This window comes from Gossypium arboreum, chromosome 11 (genome assembly GCF_025698485.1).
Source record: "Gossypium arboreum isolate Shixiya-1 chromosome 11, ASM2569848v2, whole genome shotgun sequence".
Taxonomy (NCBI): Eukaryota; Viridiplantae; Streptophyta; class Magnoliopsida; order Malvales; family Malvaceae; genus Gossypium; species Gossypium arboreum.
This window is the reverse complement of record NC_069080.1, coordinates 131,768,203-131,783,111: the sequence shown is the minus strand read 5'-3', so window position 1 is coordinate 131,783,111 and position 14,909 is coordinate 131,768,203. Positions and strand designations below refer to the sequence as shown.

At 29.6% G+C, this 14,909-nt stretch overlaps 1 protein-coding gene across 1 annotated transcript; it reads left to right on the top strand.

Moving 5' to 3' along the window:
- The first annotated feature begins 8,748 nt into the window (after positions 1-8,748).
- LOC108473208 (dirigent protein 15-like) lies at positions 8,749-9,333 on the top strand. Its single transcript, XM_017774743.2, has one exon. It carries the CDS (start codon positions 8,749-8,751, stop codon positions 9,331-9,333), a length of 585 nt encoding a protein of 194 aa, XP_017630232.1.
- Positions 9,334-14,909: the final 5,576 nt, after the last annotated feature.

Here is a 14,909-nt window from a genome sequence, read left to right as displayed (position 1 = left end):
CCATACTTATGCCATAATTCCAATAAAAATATGCCCATAATGCTTACCATGCCCATCATCTATTAACTATTAAAATGCTAATGCCATCATCCATTAACTATTAAAATGCTAAAATGCATACATTATCAACTATCCATCACCTTGGCCGGCCACTACATTAAAAGTGGGGAACTTGACATGCAAATCCTCCTATTTTGCACTACTATTTATTTGGCCACTACAAATTAGCCTATAGCATTTTCAAACATTTTCACATAGGTCCTATTTCATAATTTCACTCTCTTTTTCTTATGGAACAAAAATTAACTAAAATTACCGGGTTCTATCTTAAGCTTGGGCCTTCTAGAGGCCCACTAACATAATTAAACCTATGCCAACATTCACAGAATTTGCGAAAATTGGGGCGTTACATTTTGATCCTGTGTGCAATTTTAATACATAAAATTTTCATTTGATTCAATTTTCATAAGTCGCTAATAAAATTATCAATGTAAAATAATTTTACGCTTATATATGGGGTATATAAATAATTATATTTCTCTAATAAACAAATTCATGTATTTATTTTTTAAATGTGTACAATTGATTCAAAGTTAAAGTTTTATATATACATTTGAACTACAATCAAAGTTTCATTTGTATGGTTGCACCAAATCAACGTTTATGTATTAAATAACACATTAAATTAAAGTTAATGTAAGTTTAAGATTAAAAAAAAATTAAAATTGTCATAGAGAAGGAAATCATAATTTATTATCGTGAACCCTTGTCCTGCCGGATTGCACGGTGCAATAACGTGGTCTTTTATCTATTATTATTATTATAATAGTTGGTCAAAAACTTTAGCTGGATTGACAATTCGAAGAAATGATATTTGAACTGGGTTAGTGGTTTAGATTAATTAAATTAGAAACTAAAAGAAATAGTAATTGAATCGGTTTTATAATTATTTATTTAATTATTATTAGATTAATAGTTAAATTAATTAAATTAAAATTGATTATTCAATTAATTTAATCACCGATTTAATTATTAAAACATTTACTTAGAGCAATCCGATCAAACTTTTTTTATCTCCTAACACCTGGTAATATTTAGAGGGGCTCGTGTTTTATATTTCAGTATTTTTTTTGAAATTGGCAATCAACTTTAAATATTATCTTACATCAAAATATTTTATTATTAATTTTTTAAAGTATGAGGTAAAAGATGGTAGATGGTGGTTTACATGGCAGTGAGGTGTGGAGGGTCATATAAAAGCAGAGATGACTATGAAGCATAAGAGTCCAAGATTGAAGAAGTCCTCCTTAATTAACTACTTATAGGTGGGGCTAGCCATCTCTAGCATCTAGTCTTGACATGTGTCTGTTGCTAGTCTTGTTGTGGTTGACCACTTATGGAGCATGAGAGTTTTATAGATAGGCAGCTATGGGATTGACTTGGGTTAGGATAAACTCCACGTGTGTTCCATACATAAAAAGGTCTAACACCTATCTCTAGTGAGGAAGGTTAGAGGCGTTCTATATGCCATATACGTACATATACATACATACACGGAGTCCAAAACTAGCAAAGTGTTGCACATAGGAAAAGTTGTAGTTGATAAAGTTATGGCTAAGTGAGGTGAGAGTGACAAAGCCTACTCCAATGGGATACAAATAACAAATTTATTTAACTTCTATTATACTTTAAGATGTATATATAACGTGGTTTTAATTTTATCATAAAATTTAGAAATTATATCAACACTGCTGTATGGGTCATTTGGTATTACTACTAATCAAGATGAAAATCAAATAGAAGGTGTCGTAATCATTTTTTTGTATAACGGGAATCAACTTGGATTTTGATAATGAAAATGAATAGAGGAGTCGCCACCGATTCTTTTTGACGAGGTGTGATTGGGTCACCTTGTAAAAGTGGTTGTTTTTAATAAATAATTTGATTTATTTAAACAACAATTTTGGTCTACGCAAATCAAGGAAATAGGATCAAGAGTCGGTTACGCACGAGGAAGGATTAGCACCCTCGATACGCCCAAAATTGGTACCTAGTTGATTAATTAGTGTCTTAGTGTCGAGAATTGAAAACTTGGAAGACCTTTGAAATACGATCCCTTTTTTATAAAAAAGTTCAAGTGTTAAAGACCTTATCGTCTCAAAATATGAAATGTCACATCCAGTGAGTTAGGACACGTCATCTTGAATTTTTGAGAGCGAGCTTGCCTTTTATATAAAACTTACGTATTTTAATTTGTTAGAAGGGTATTCGGTTATTTAGAGTAAACGAGAAAAATCGAAACCCAGTAAGTTAGGGTACATTTTCCCGAGTTCTCAAACACCGAATATTGCCTTTGTTTTAAAACAAATTCATATTTCGAGGTGACGAAATGTCATATCCAGTAAGTTAGGGCACAACACTTCGTATCTCCGAGAATGAGCATTTTCAAAACTCGTATAGCAATTTAAAAGAGTATTCCGTTATTTAGATTAAATGAGAAAAATCGAAACTCAGTAAGTTAGGGCACGATTATCTCGAATTACCAAATACGGACTATCACTTTTATGAAAGAATTATTTTAAGGCATTGAGTAAAAACATAATGTGATTTATAGTAATATATAAAAGCAGATCATGATATTAATAATAACGTGTAATAATGAATGACAATAGCAAGCAATTATAAAAAGATGACATAAAAGCAAGGTTAGTAATATGTAAATATAGACTAATGCGTGAGGGAAGTGAAATGGTCGAATACGCAAGCAAATAGATAAATAAATAAATAATGGCAAAATGAAATGACAATTATGGCGATGATAACGATATAAAAGTATATACATATGTGTATTAAGGTACATACGTAGTAATGAGAAATATATAAAGGAAATATATATATATATATATATATATAGAATAATAGTACAATATTAAAAGATACATATGTATAGTATATATAAAAATGTATACATAATAAAATTACATAGTATATATATGTTAGTAATAATAATTATGATGATACAAATAATGAATGATTTAAGGTTTGAAAGAATTTACAAAGGTATAAATAAATAGGTGACTAAACGATAATAATGAGAATAATGATATATAAGTGGCATAAATACGCTAAAATACGTATATATATATTTTAAATTAGTTAGTATAAAAACAATAGCGTATAGGTAATTACATATAAAAAGTTATAGTAATAAAAGTAATAATGCAATAATGATAACAGTGAGAGGTATAATAGTAATTATAGTAAAAATGCAAAAATAATGATAATAATAATAAAATATTACATAAATATATGGAAAATAAATATATGATAAAATCAAATGTATATACATAACATATACGTGTAATACAAAATAAAATATACACATAATATATTAAAACATATACATGACATACATAATATACATGGTAGAACATAATATGATATTTACAATATATAAAAATTATAACAAAATGATATACATGATATAATATTAATTTACATAGGCATAATATGAAGTATAATATATAAATATATATTAAAAGTATACAAATGTATTAACAAAACAATAATATCAAAGCTAATAATACCAATAATATATAAATGTATACGTATATATATTAGAGATATATAATAAATATTAATAATATAGAGGTAAAATGGATATAACAAAATGTACATAATAGAATATTTGAATATGTATACATAAAACACATATTAGGAACAATAATAATATATAAAACAACTATAAGAATATATATAATATGCATATATATAGTATTAATTTAAAAGGGTTAAATAATAATAAAATATGCTAAAATAATAATACAAGAATGGTACAATAGAATAATGAATAATATTAAAATAAAAATAATATAGAAAGTGTATTAAATAGGAGAAAGGGACTAAATTTGAAACAAACATTAAGTTTTGGGGCCGATTTAAAAAACTAATAAAGAGAAGGGACTAATTTGAAAGAACAAATAACATACGAGGTCCAAAAGGGCAATTTACCCGAGCCCTTGAAACGGTGTCACTGAAGGGAGGACCAACTTGCAAAATACGATAAACCTCGGGGCTAATTTAAAAGAATTGAAAACTTGATTGCAAAACATATAAAAAGCGGAAGGACCGGGCATGCAATTACCCCCTAAGAGCAAAAACACGCCGATCCCGTGGTAAGGCAGATTGGGTCTTGGTCGCGCCTAAAAGCACCGTTTCGGATTTAAAGGCCAGCAAAACGATGCGTTTTTGGCCTATATAAACTAATTATTTTTTATTTCATTTCCTTTCTCCTCTTCTAAAAAAAACTTCTAATCCTCTCTTCTCTCTCTGCAGGTACCAGAATCTGGCAGGGAGCGGGCCGGTCGCCGTCGTGTCATCCGCCGTAGGTAGATTCTGGTCATCCGCCGTACACGGTGGCCAGAAATTGCCCGTAGGTAGATTTTTCTCCCCTTTTTTATATATTTTTTATTTATTTAATATGTGTGTTGTTTTATTAAAAATGGGGATAATATATGTAAATAAATTCGAAAAGAAAAATGGAAAATAGACCTTAGATTTTGTTGTTTTCGGTTCTCCGGTCTCTGATATGGGGCTATTCCCTGCTCTTGATGTTGCTAAAGTCTCTGTTTTTACTGGAAATGGAATGTTGTTTGCTTTTTATTTTCACAAAAAAAAATGTCGAATGTTACAATGGTTTTTGGATTTGGCTTTTTATAGCCATTTACATGCCTCCCTTTTCTATTTTCTGTCCTTTCTTTATTAATTTTTGCAGGTGTTTGTGGCGTGGATTCGATCTGTCGGTAGGAGCAGAGGCGGTGGTGGGTGGGACAGGGGCAAGTGGCTGAACGGCTAGGGTTTTAGGTTTTCCTTTATTTTTCTTTAATGTATTGGGCTAGGGTTTCCTTTGAAATTGGGTTTTGGGGAGGTTATTTGGGTTTTGGGTAAGTTTAAGTTGGTTTGGGTTGGTTTAAGTTGGGCCAAAATTGGGCCTCAACAGAAGGTATTGAGGCAGTTTTTGAGTAGTGCTTGGACTAGTGTCAATTGGTAGTAGCATTGCTTGCTCAAGAAACTTGTCATGTTTATGTTGATAAATTTTGGCAACGAAAATTATTGGGTTGTGATTCCTATTGTTTGGAAAATTGCTAGCCCATCTTCAATGTCCAAACTACATATAGCAACATATCTTAGAGATTGGTTTGGATTTGGACCGAAGTAGTTAACTTCCCAAGTTGGTGGATCGAATCGAATCAAGCTAAACTAAGAAATATAACTTAGAGATTCAAGACTTATCCTGAGCTGTTTGAAGATATTCCTTATGTGTATTGTACTTATTTTGAGGGAAGATTGATTGTAAATGAGATAGTATTTTAGCATGTCTCAATTACTTGGAAGACTTGTATAAGTATTATATAGAATGAAAAGCACTTATTCTTGTTCATTGAGGAATGTTTCTTTGAGTGTATTGAGTAAAATAGTCAAGTGTATGACTTGGTTAACGTCCTAAGTTTTGAAGGGAAAATTTAGAGGAAAGGTGTTTAGATCTTAAATACAAATGTGATAAGTCTAAACGGGTAAGTATTAGAGCCTAAAAACACTACTTGTATAAAGAGCTAAGATAATAAATATTCTCTCTAGGCAAGACCCTACAAATGTAGGGAAACTAATATGCATAAATATATCATTTGTTCATCATTCTTTTGCATTTTTTGTTGTTGGTTGGAACTGCTCTAAGCACTACCTCAAGAACTGTTCAATTTCAGCTTGCAAATATCATTTTTGAACTAGATTTTTTAGAAAGTAGACGGGATATAGCTAGTTCTCCATTGATGTTGTGGTAGAAAAGTATTGTAAGAAAGATGTTTGGTATTATTATAAAAATTACAGTAGAAAGTTAAAATGTATATTTTAGACAAGATATAAAAAATAAAAAAAATAATTTAATTCATGAAATATAAATTTTAAATATTTTTAAGTAATTAATATAAATTGTTTGTAAAATTAATGATACATATACAACAATTTAAATAAAAATATTACAAAAATTTAAATATAATGATAAATGACATTTGGTGGCTTTCCTATGTCGTTTGGTTTGTTTGATATGTCTTTTCATCTGTTTGTAACGTCTTTAAAGGTGTCAGTCTTATTGAACCCCTACAACATTTACCGAATACTAACTTTACATTAAAAAAAAACTCAAAAGTCAAAAGCAACTAAATCTTAATTTTTACGTTTAGGTAAAAAAAAAAAAAACCCCACTTTATCACTGTAATTTTGATTTCAAAAACCACATATTCTTTAATGCTTTTGGGTTGAAAAATGTTGCTACAACTGGCGTTACTTGCTCAGCCACAGTAAAAATAGTATTATATACGAAAATTTTAATTAATTAAATAAAATTGACTGAATCTATTGACGATGCCGGCGTTTTTTTTCTTTCAAAAGAATATGATGCGAATCTCTTATTTTAAATCAATAAAATTGCCTGCATTTCCACATTGATTTTACCCTATTTATTTATTTATATAAATCAGATTGCGTAAGTTGACTTCTTATTGTTTTAATCTAATATCATATTTTTAGTCAATAACTTATAATAATTTTTAGCCAATAACTTAAAATGATTAAATGGTTGAAGTAAAGTGGTGACTATTGTATCAATGGATGTATAGTTTTTTTTTTATTGATTTTGATACGTATCAATATTGATATATTTTGGTATATTGTTTTAGATTTATTCGGTATATTGTATTAGATTTATTGCTTTTTTGGAAAATATTTGATATATATATAAAAAGTATTTACAAATATCAAATAATAAAATTAAATAAATCTCAAATATAAAATTCTCATAAAAATAAAGCATTGGTTGAATTAGTGAAAAAATTTTAAAAATACTGGTGGCATGTATTCAAATCTCACCAATTGTAAATTTTAAAATACCACAAAAAATTCTTTAATAAGCTTCATAAATTCAACCCATTATTAAACAACAACTCACAATAAACAAGTAAAAAATTATTTCATAAATTAAACAATTAATATCATATCATACTATGTATATAATAGTTCATAATTCCATAAATCTAAAATAATTAATAAAAATTTAAATTTAAAATATTTTTAAAATTAATTATTTTGGTATTGACCGGGACACCATATTCTAGTCGGTACAAGCGAAATCAATTGATATGATTGGTACCAACCAGAGTTTGTACCGGAACAAAACCTAAGTTTGTTATTTTAATTTACTATTGGAACATAGTGTTTCAATTGATATTGATGATACCGAAATAATACCCCAAAAACATATAACAGTATTTAATTAAAAGTTATCAAAAAGGTAATATTTGAGAAATGAGATCTAGAAGCTGTATATAAACAAGAAAGCATTAGTACTGCCGGAACGTCTTTTAAAAAAAATGTGTTGTCCTCCACTTTACCAAAACAGCTTTGATTTGATTTTTTCAAAACTAATATTTTAAGTTTTTAAAAAGAATAAATTATTAAAATAGTCATTTTTGTTTGTTTTATATTAAATTTTAATTATTTATGTTTGAAATATTATGTTTTAGTTACGTTATCGGATTTTAACATATTAGTCACTAAGCTGTTAATTGACGTTAACGGTATAACGGTAAGCAGACGTAGCACGTTAAATCATTATTTTAAACGAAAATTTTAGTTAAATTCTACAATTGATCCTTATATATTTTTTTTATTTTGAGCAATTTAAATTTTTTCTTTTATGTTATTTTAACTTTTTTATTTTATTTTCCATTATTTTCTTCTTCTTCCACTGTTTTCCTCCCTTCTTCATTTCTTTCAACGTAAATTTTCTATATTTTCTATTTGTTAAAACTAGTCCACAAGCTCACCTCACTCGAAAAAATTAAATTGTTCAAAAAAAATAAAAATATAGGGATTAGTTTTATAAAATGGAAAACGTAGAAAAACTACGTTAAAAAAAATGAAGAAGGGAGGAAAATAGAAGGAGAAACAGAAGAGAATGAAAAATAGAGAAAAAAAAGGGAAAGTTAAAAAAACATAAAAGAAAAAAAGATTATATTGCTCAAAATGAAAAATATTAGGACCGGTTGAATAAATTAACCTAAAATTTTTGTTTGAAATGATGACTTAATGTGCGACGTTAGCAATTACCATTACACCGTTAATAGCAATTAACGGCTCAGTGACTAAAATATTATAACGCGATAACGTAAGTGACTAAAACATAATATTCCAAACATAAGTGACTAAAATGTAACCTGAGATAAACAAAAGTGACTATTTTGACAGTTTACCTTTTTTAAAAATATTTTATTCATTATATAAATGATGAAATTTCTATTATTGGAGCTAAACCTAAATTCTCCAATGTCTTGAGACTCTTAAGTAGATTTGAATAATAGCCTCGTGTTGGGATATTTCTCTATATTTAAAGCTTGAGTGCCGGCCTTTCAACTTGTAAGTGAAGTCTCATTGAATAAAACTTCAATCCTCCAATCACACTTACACTCTTCTTCACAATTTCATCCATATGATTTGCAAAAATAAAATAAGGCACAAGAATTTCCAGCTTTCACACAACTATTTTATTAAAAAAGAGAAGAAGCAATTTTAAAATCCAACACAAATTCTATTTAAGCCCCTACTGTGTGCAGTAAGAAGCACAAAACCAATTCCTTTTCCTTTACTTTCAAGTGTCGAAACCAAATATTATTGAGGTAAACATTTGGAAGAAAAATGGAAAAACGGATGATATTTGCATGGGCAATGATATTTTGCCTCGCTGTAGCACCGGTATATGGCCAATACTACTCCAAAACTATCAAGGCAGGTCCTCGGGTGGAAAAAATGACCCGACTTCGCTTCTTCTTCCACGATATTCCCGTTGGAAAAGATCCTACTACATTCCTGATAGCTCAGGCTAACATCACCCAGAAATTCTTTTCCCCATCCCCATACGGAAGCTTGTATTCAATGGATGATCCCCTCACTCTAGGACCTAACCGAACATCCAAGATGGTTGGAAATGCCCAAGGGCTCTACTTAGCATTAAGTAAAGACCCTACCAAGTTCTCTGCGGTTTTTTACGCTGATTTTGCGTTTACCACTGGCAAGTTCAAGGGGAGCTCCTTTAGCTTGTTCTCACGATATCCCCTCACAGATTTTGTTCCTGGCCCCAACATAATTCGTGAAATGGCAATAGTGGGAGGGACAGGTGCGTTTAGGATGGCCAAAGGGTTTGCACTATTTCGGGCCAGTTCTTCTAGCGCCAAGACTGGAGATGCTAGTCTCGAGGTCGATGTTACTTTGTACCACTACTAAACCCAATTGTAAAATATTGAAATTTATAATAAAATCAATAAAGAGGCATATTCCTAATCCGCCAACGGATTAGTATTGCCACAATGTCTGTTAAAAACCTAGGATCATTTAATCATGTGTCCCTAACTTTGACAACATAGTTTTATTTATTTAGTTTTTTGGGTGCCTGCTGATGGTAATCAGTTCCAGTACCACTTGAGCTACGTGGCTCAAGTGATACCAAGTTTGTCTGCAGGGGCACTTTGCAGAGGCTGAAGAACAAAACTTTGACCATGAATATAATATTTTTAGTTGTTAAGGACATTGTAAACTGTTTAGCAAACGACAGTTCAAAGACTTTTTTTTGAAGGATTCGACCCCAACAACAGTATTTTTTATATTTTTTTATAGTTCATGTTCGAGGTTCGTGGTTACCTCTTTTAATAATATTGACTCTAAAATTCAAACTTCATTTTCCCCTTGAGAGTGAAATGCTTATAAAAATATATGATGAGGTAAGCCAAAATTCTAATAGATTTGACTAATAACCTCATGTTGAGAAATTTTGCAATATTTAAAGTTTGAGTGCAAACCTACACGATTTTACAAGAATTATTAATTAATTACTTTATTATATTATATTATATTATAAGATTTGAGGAAAACTATAAGAAGAGTCACCCAATTATCTATTTGGTTCTATTTGGGTCACACAACTATTAATTTTCTTGATTAAGTCATTAAACTTTTGAAATTAAATATTTTAATTACTCTTTCGTTAGTTTTTATTAACTAAAAGTGTGTTTGATAAATCATTGAAAATTTTCAATATTTAATATTTTAAATGTGTTTGATAATCATATTACTTTTTAACTTGATATAAAATTTTCAACAAAAGTGTTGAAAATATAAAGTTAATTTTATTTTATTAAAAATTAAAATAAATTATTCTTTTTATAAATGAGATATCTAAATTACCATATTTATCTTTTATCCAAAATAATATCAAAATTATATTAATAAGAATAAAATAAAAATATGTTAAAATTAATATTTTCTTTTATCAAATAATATAATTATATTCCGTACTTACATTTATTAATCTACCAAACAATTTTCTAATATAAATTCAACACTTATAAAATTTAGCAGTAAAAATTCAGCACTTAATTTTTCAGCATTTAAATTTTAGTTTATCAAACACACCCTAAGTCTAAAGTGGACTTTTTTATTGGCCTAATAGAAAATTTAACACTCAATGTTTATATATTCTATCAATTAGATCCTAAATCTTAAAAATCAACAAATTTAGCTTTCAATGTTTACAAAATTTTTCATTTTAGTTCTAATTCTAAAAATTCAATAAGTTTTGCCCTCAACATTTACAAAAATTTTAATTTAATTCTAATTCTAAAAAGTTCCAAAAAGAGATTTTTTTAAAAAAGTTACTATTAATTTACATATATATAATTTAGTTCTAATCCTATTTACATTGAGTTTTTTGGGTAGGATAGACTTTTATAACATGAAATTATATATAGATATTGATATAGATAGATAAAAATATTATTTCTTTTTGTTTTCCATTAATTATTAAAGAAAAAGTATAAGATTGTCTGTTATGAAAACTAACAAAATATATATATAAATTTCATTGGTAATTCTTAAATTAAAGATTTGAGAAGGAAAGAAAACCCTTGTTGACCACAGTATCAAAAATTACTTTATTGTCTGAACAATAGTTAATAATAGTGTAAGAACAAGAAAAATTATATTTGATATAAAATAATTAGCTTTCAATCAAAGTACAATAATTATTGTATAAGAGTTACAATTTCACTAAATAATTAGATCCATACAAAAACTGCCCTAGTTACTTTGATTTTCTTTTTTGGTAGAAGCTGAACATAGAATTTTTTTAAAAAATATGAAACTGTATATAGATATAGATGTTGACACTGTGATACAACAAGGGAGGAGAGAATGAGAATATGGTGGTGGTGACAAGGAGATTGATTCACCTTAGTTAAGGGGAGAGTAGGAGTAAGGGAGTTAGAGAGATAAGAGAATAAGGAGAGGAGAGATAGATTGTTGTTGTTGCTAGGTGAGGTGCTTAATTAGGTTTGTTGAAGGGGAAAAGATCCTGCTATCATCGTGCCTTAGGGTATTTATTGGGGGAAGGTCTCCATGCCCGACAGTGCCATGTCACTGACAATATGGGTGGTGGCCTGCTTGTGTGGTCTATCAGGTGACAGTTTTGTTATGTGTTGATTGTTGTCAAGTAGGGGTTTGCTTTGACATTCTCTTTGTGAAGTAGTATGAAGTTGTTAGGCTTCATATATCCCCTCTTGGGTATATGTGTGTACGCACTAATCGTGGATGGCCCAAGATGATTGACCTTATGGAGGGTTCGAGACACGCAAGTGACTAATCATTGGATGACCAGCAAAGTAACAAAATGTAGAGAGTAGTCCATAGGTGCTTTCACTTCTCACATCATGTGTCCAAATTGAATAGGAATATAACAATTTATATATAAAAATATCATTTCATACTGTTTTCATATAATTGTTAAAGAAAATGTATGACATGTGTGTGTATATATATATATATATATATATGAAAGTTGACAAGAAAATATAAATTTCATTGACAAATTCTTAAATTAAAATTATTGAGAAGATAAGAAAACCCTTCGTTGACTATAACTATGGATATATAGTTTCAAAACTTAATATATTATTTAAAAACAACCAATAATAGCATGAGAATAAGAAATTCTATATTAGATATAAAATAGTTAAGTTTCAATGAAAGTCTAATAATAATAGTATAAGAGTTATAATTTCACTAAACAATTAAATCCATAGAATGCTAAAATATTTTCAAGTCAGCCCTTTTTTACATTGAGTGTTTTTCTAGGTAGGAGCTAAACATAATTTTTTTTTAAATTATAAGAAGTAAAATCCTAACAATAACATAATAAGTGCGATTCAAACTCAAATCACATCAAAGAGAAGGAACATATCAATTTTTTTTCCATTAATTATTAAAGAAAATATTAGCACAAAGGAGACCAAAACCGGCAGGACTTGGTTCCCCTCAAATGTTAACTCTAAGGCAGCTAAAAGGCAGAAGGAACCAAAAAATACCTATTCGAACCCTTTGAAGGGGTTATTGGAGATCAGAACAAAGGACACTCCCACCAAATAGATTCTCGGGGGTTAAGATCAACATATGAAGCTCGAAGCCGAAACAAGGATCTGAGCTTTACAAGGAAGATGGTATCATTAAGCTCCCGCTCTTTTCTTCAAAACAAAAAGCATTACGCATAAGCCAAATTGGCGGTGAGGCTGCCACGCAACACATAAGCCACCAAGATTTAACAACACCTGGAAACTAAGAATCCCAACAAAACTAAAAAAAAGTGGTAAGTCAGGAGGAAAGCAAACCGACAAATGCCACTAGTTGAAGAAACAAAACCAAAACTCCTGTGCAAATCGCTAATTGTTTGGAACGTAATTCGATAAGAGTAGTTTTTCTCATATCGTTTTGTTAACATTAATGGAAGACAATTAATAATGGTTGCCATTAACATTAATGGGAGACAATCAATAATGACAGCCACCAACTTTGGAAAAGTGGCATGGGATAATTTTTTTTTAGTCCTTGAGATAATGGGCTATTTATTGTTTGGTCCTTGAACCTCAACTATAAATAGGCCTTCTCATTTCTCATTTCAATTCATCCCAACCAATCTTTCTCTCTTAGTTTTCTCTCTTCTCCCATTTGAGAATTCTTAAGGAATTCTATTTGTTTGTAATATTTTGGAGATAGTAAAGTTATCATCTGGTGTTAGTGCCCGAGGACGTAGGTATAATTTACCGAACCTCGTTAAAACTCTTGTGTTCTTTTTGTCCTATTTTTCTTTCAATATTTGAGGGTATAATAGTAGTATTTAATTGTGCTATTAAATTACTATAGAAGGGATATTCTGACTAAGGAAAGACTTGGTATTTAAGAGATCCATGTGATCCACCTCTCTTCCCTGGGAATTGAACTTTGTGTGATTTTTTAGTACAATAAATTACACGCTTCCGACCCTATTGGAACAACAAGTGGTATCAAGAGCCGAAGGTTAATCATAGTATGCTCTGTGGTTGTAGTTTAAACTGATCTTCCACATCAGAAAAGATTTCCTTAGGTATATTGAAAGATTATGGAGAAAACGGTCGGTTTAGGAGCTTCAACATCGTCCATGTGGACAAGATCGACAATTGCAAATGCAAGATTGGCCGTGGAGATCTTTGATGGCACGGGCCATTTTGGTATGTGGCAAAGTGAGGTTCTAGATACCCTTTTTCAGTAGGGTCTAGACATTGCCATTGATGAAGAGAAACCAGATGATGTACAGGAGAAAACTCCGACCATGAATACAATACTTTTAGTTGTTAAGGACATTGTCGACTATCTGACAAATGACAGTTCAAAGACTTATTTCGAAGGAGTCGACCCCCCAACAATAGTACTTTCTATATTTTCTTTTATGATTCATGTTCGAGGTTTATGATTACCCCTCATAACAATATTGACTCTAAAATTTAAACTTTGAAAGTGAAATGCTTATAAAAATATATGATGACCTAAGCCAAAATTCTAATAGATTTGAATAATAACCTCATGTTGAGAAATTTCTCAATATTTAAAGTTTGAGCGCAAACCTACAAGATTTTACAAGAATTATTAATTAATTACTTTATTATATTATATTATATTATAAGATTTGAGGAAAACTATAAGAAGAGTCACCCAATTATCTATTTAGTTCTATTTGGGTCACTCAACTATTAATTTTCTTGATTTAGTCATTTAGCGTTTTGAAATTAAATATTTTAATTACTCTCTCGTTAGTTTCCATTAACTAAGAGTGTGTTTGATAAATCATTGAAAATTTTCAACATTTAATATTTGATAATCATATTACTTTTTAACTTGATACACTACAGCAAAACTGACTTTTAGCGGCATTTTTTTAGGCCTTTAGCGGCGCTTTTAAGTGCCACTAAAACTATTTGCGGCGTTTTTACAAGCGCCGAAAAAAACGCCTCTATAGATGGCGCCGCTAAATTTTGCGGCGTTTATTTGAAAAAAACGCCGCTAAAGGTCATGGCCTTTAGCGGCGCTTTTCCCACAAACGCCGCTAAAGGTCATGGCCATTAGCGGCGCTTTTCCCACAAATGCCGCTAAAGGGGTTATAGCCTTTAGCGGCGCTTTTCCCACAAACGCCGCTAAAGGTCATGAAATTTTAAAAAATATATATATATAAAAAAGATCATGAAAAATATAAAAAAAAATTAAAATTCATTATCAAAATATTGAGAAGAATAATATCCATGATTTAAATATAAAATTTTCTATTAAAATTCATTATCAAATTAAAATAAAAATAAAAATATAGAATCAAAACTAAAATAAATAATAAAAATAGATTAAATATAAATATAGAATCAAAATAATAAAGCACCAAACTTGTATATCGCCCACCATTATAAGTCACTAAAAGCAAGAAAAACAAAATGACTTAATTCATGGAATTC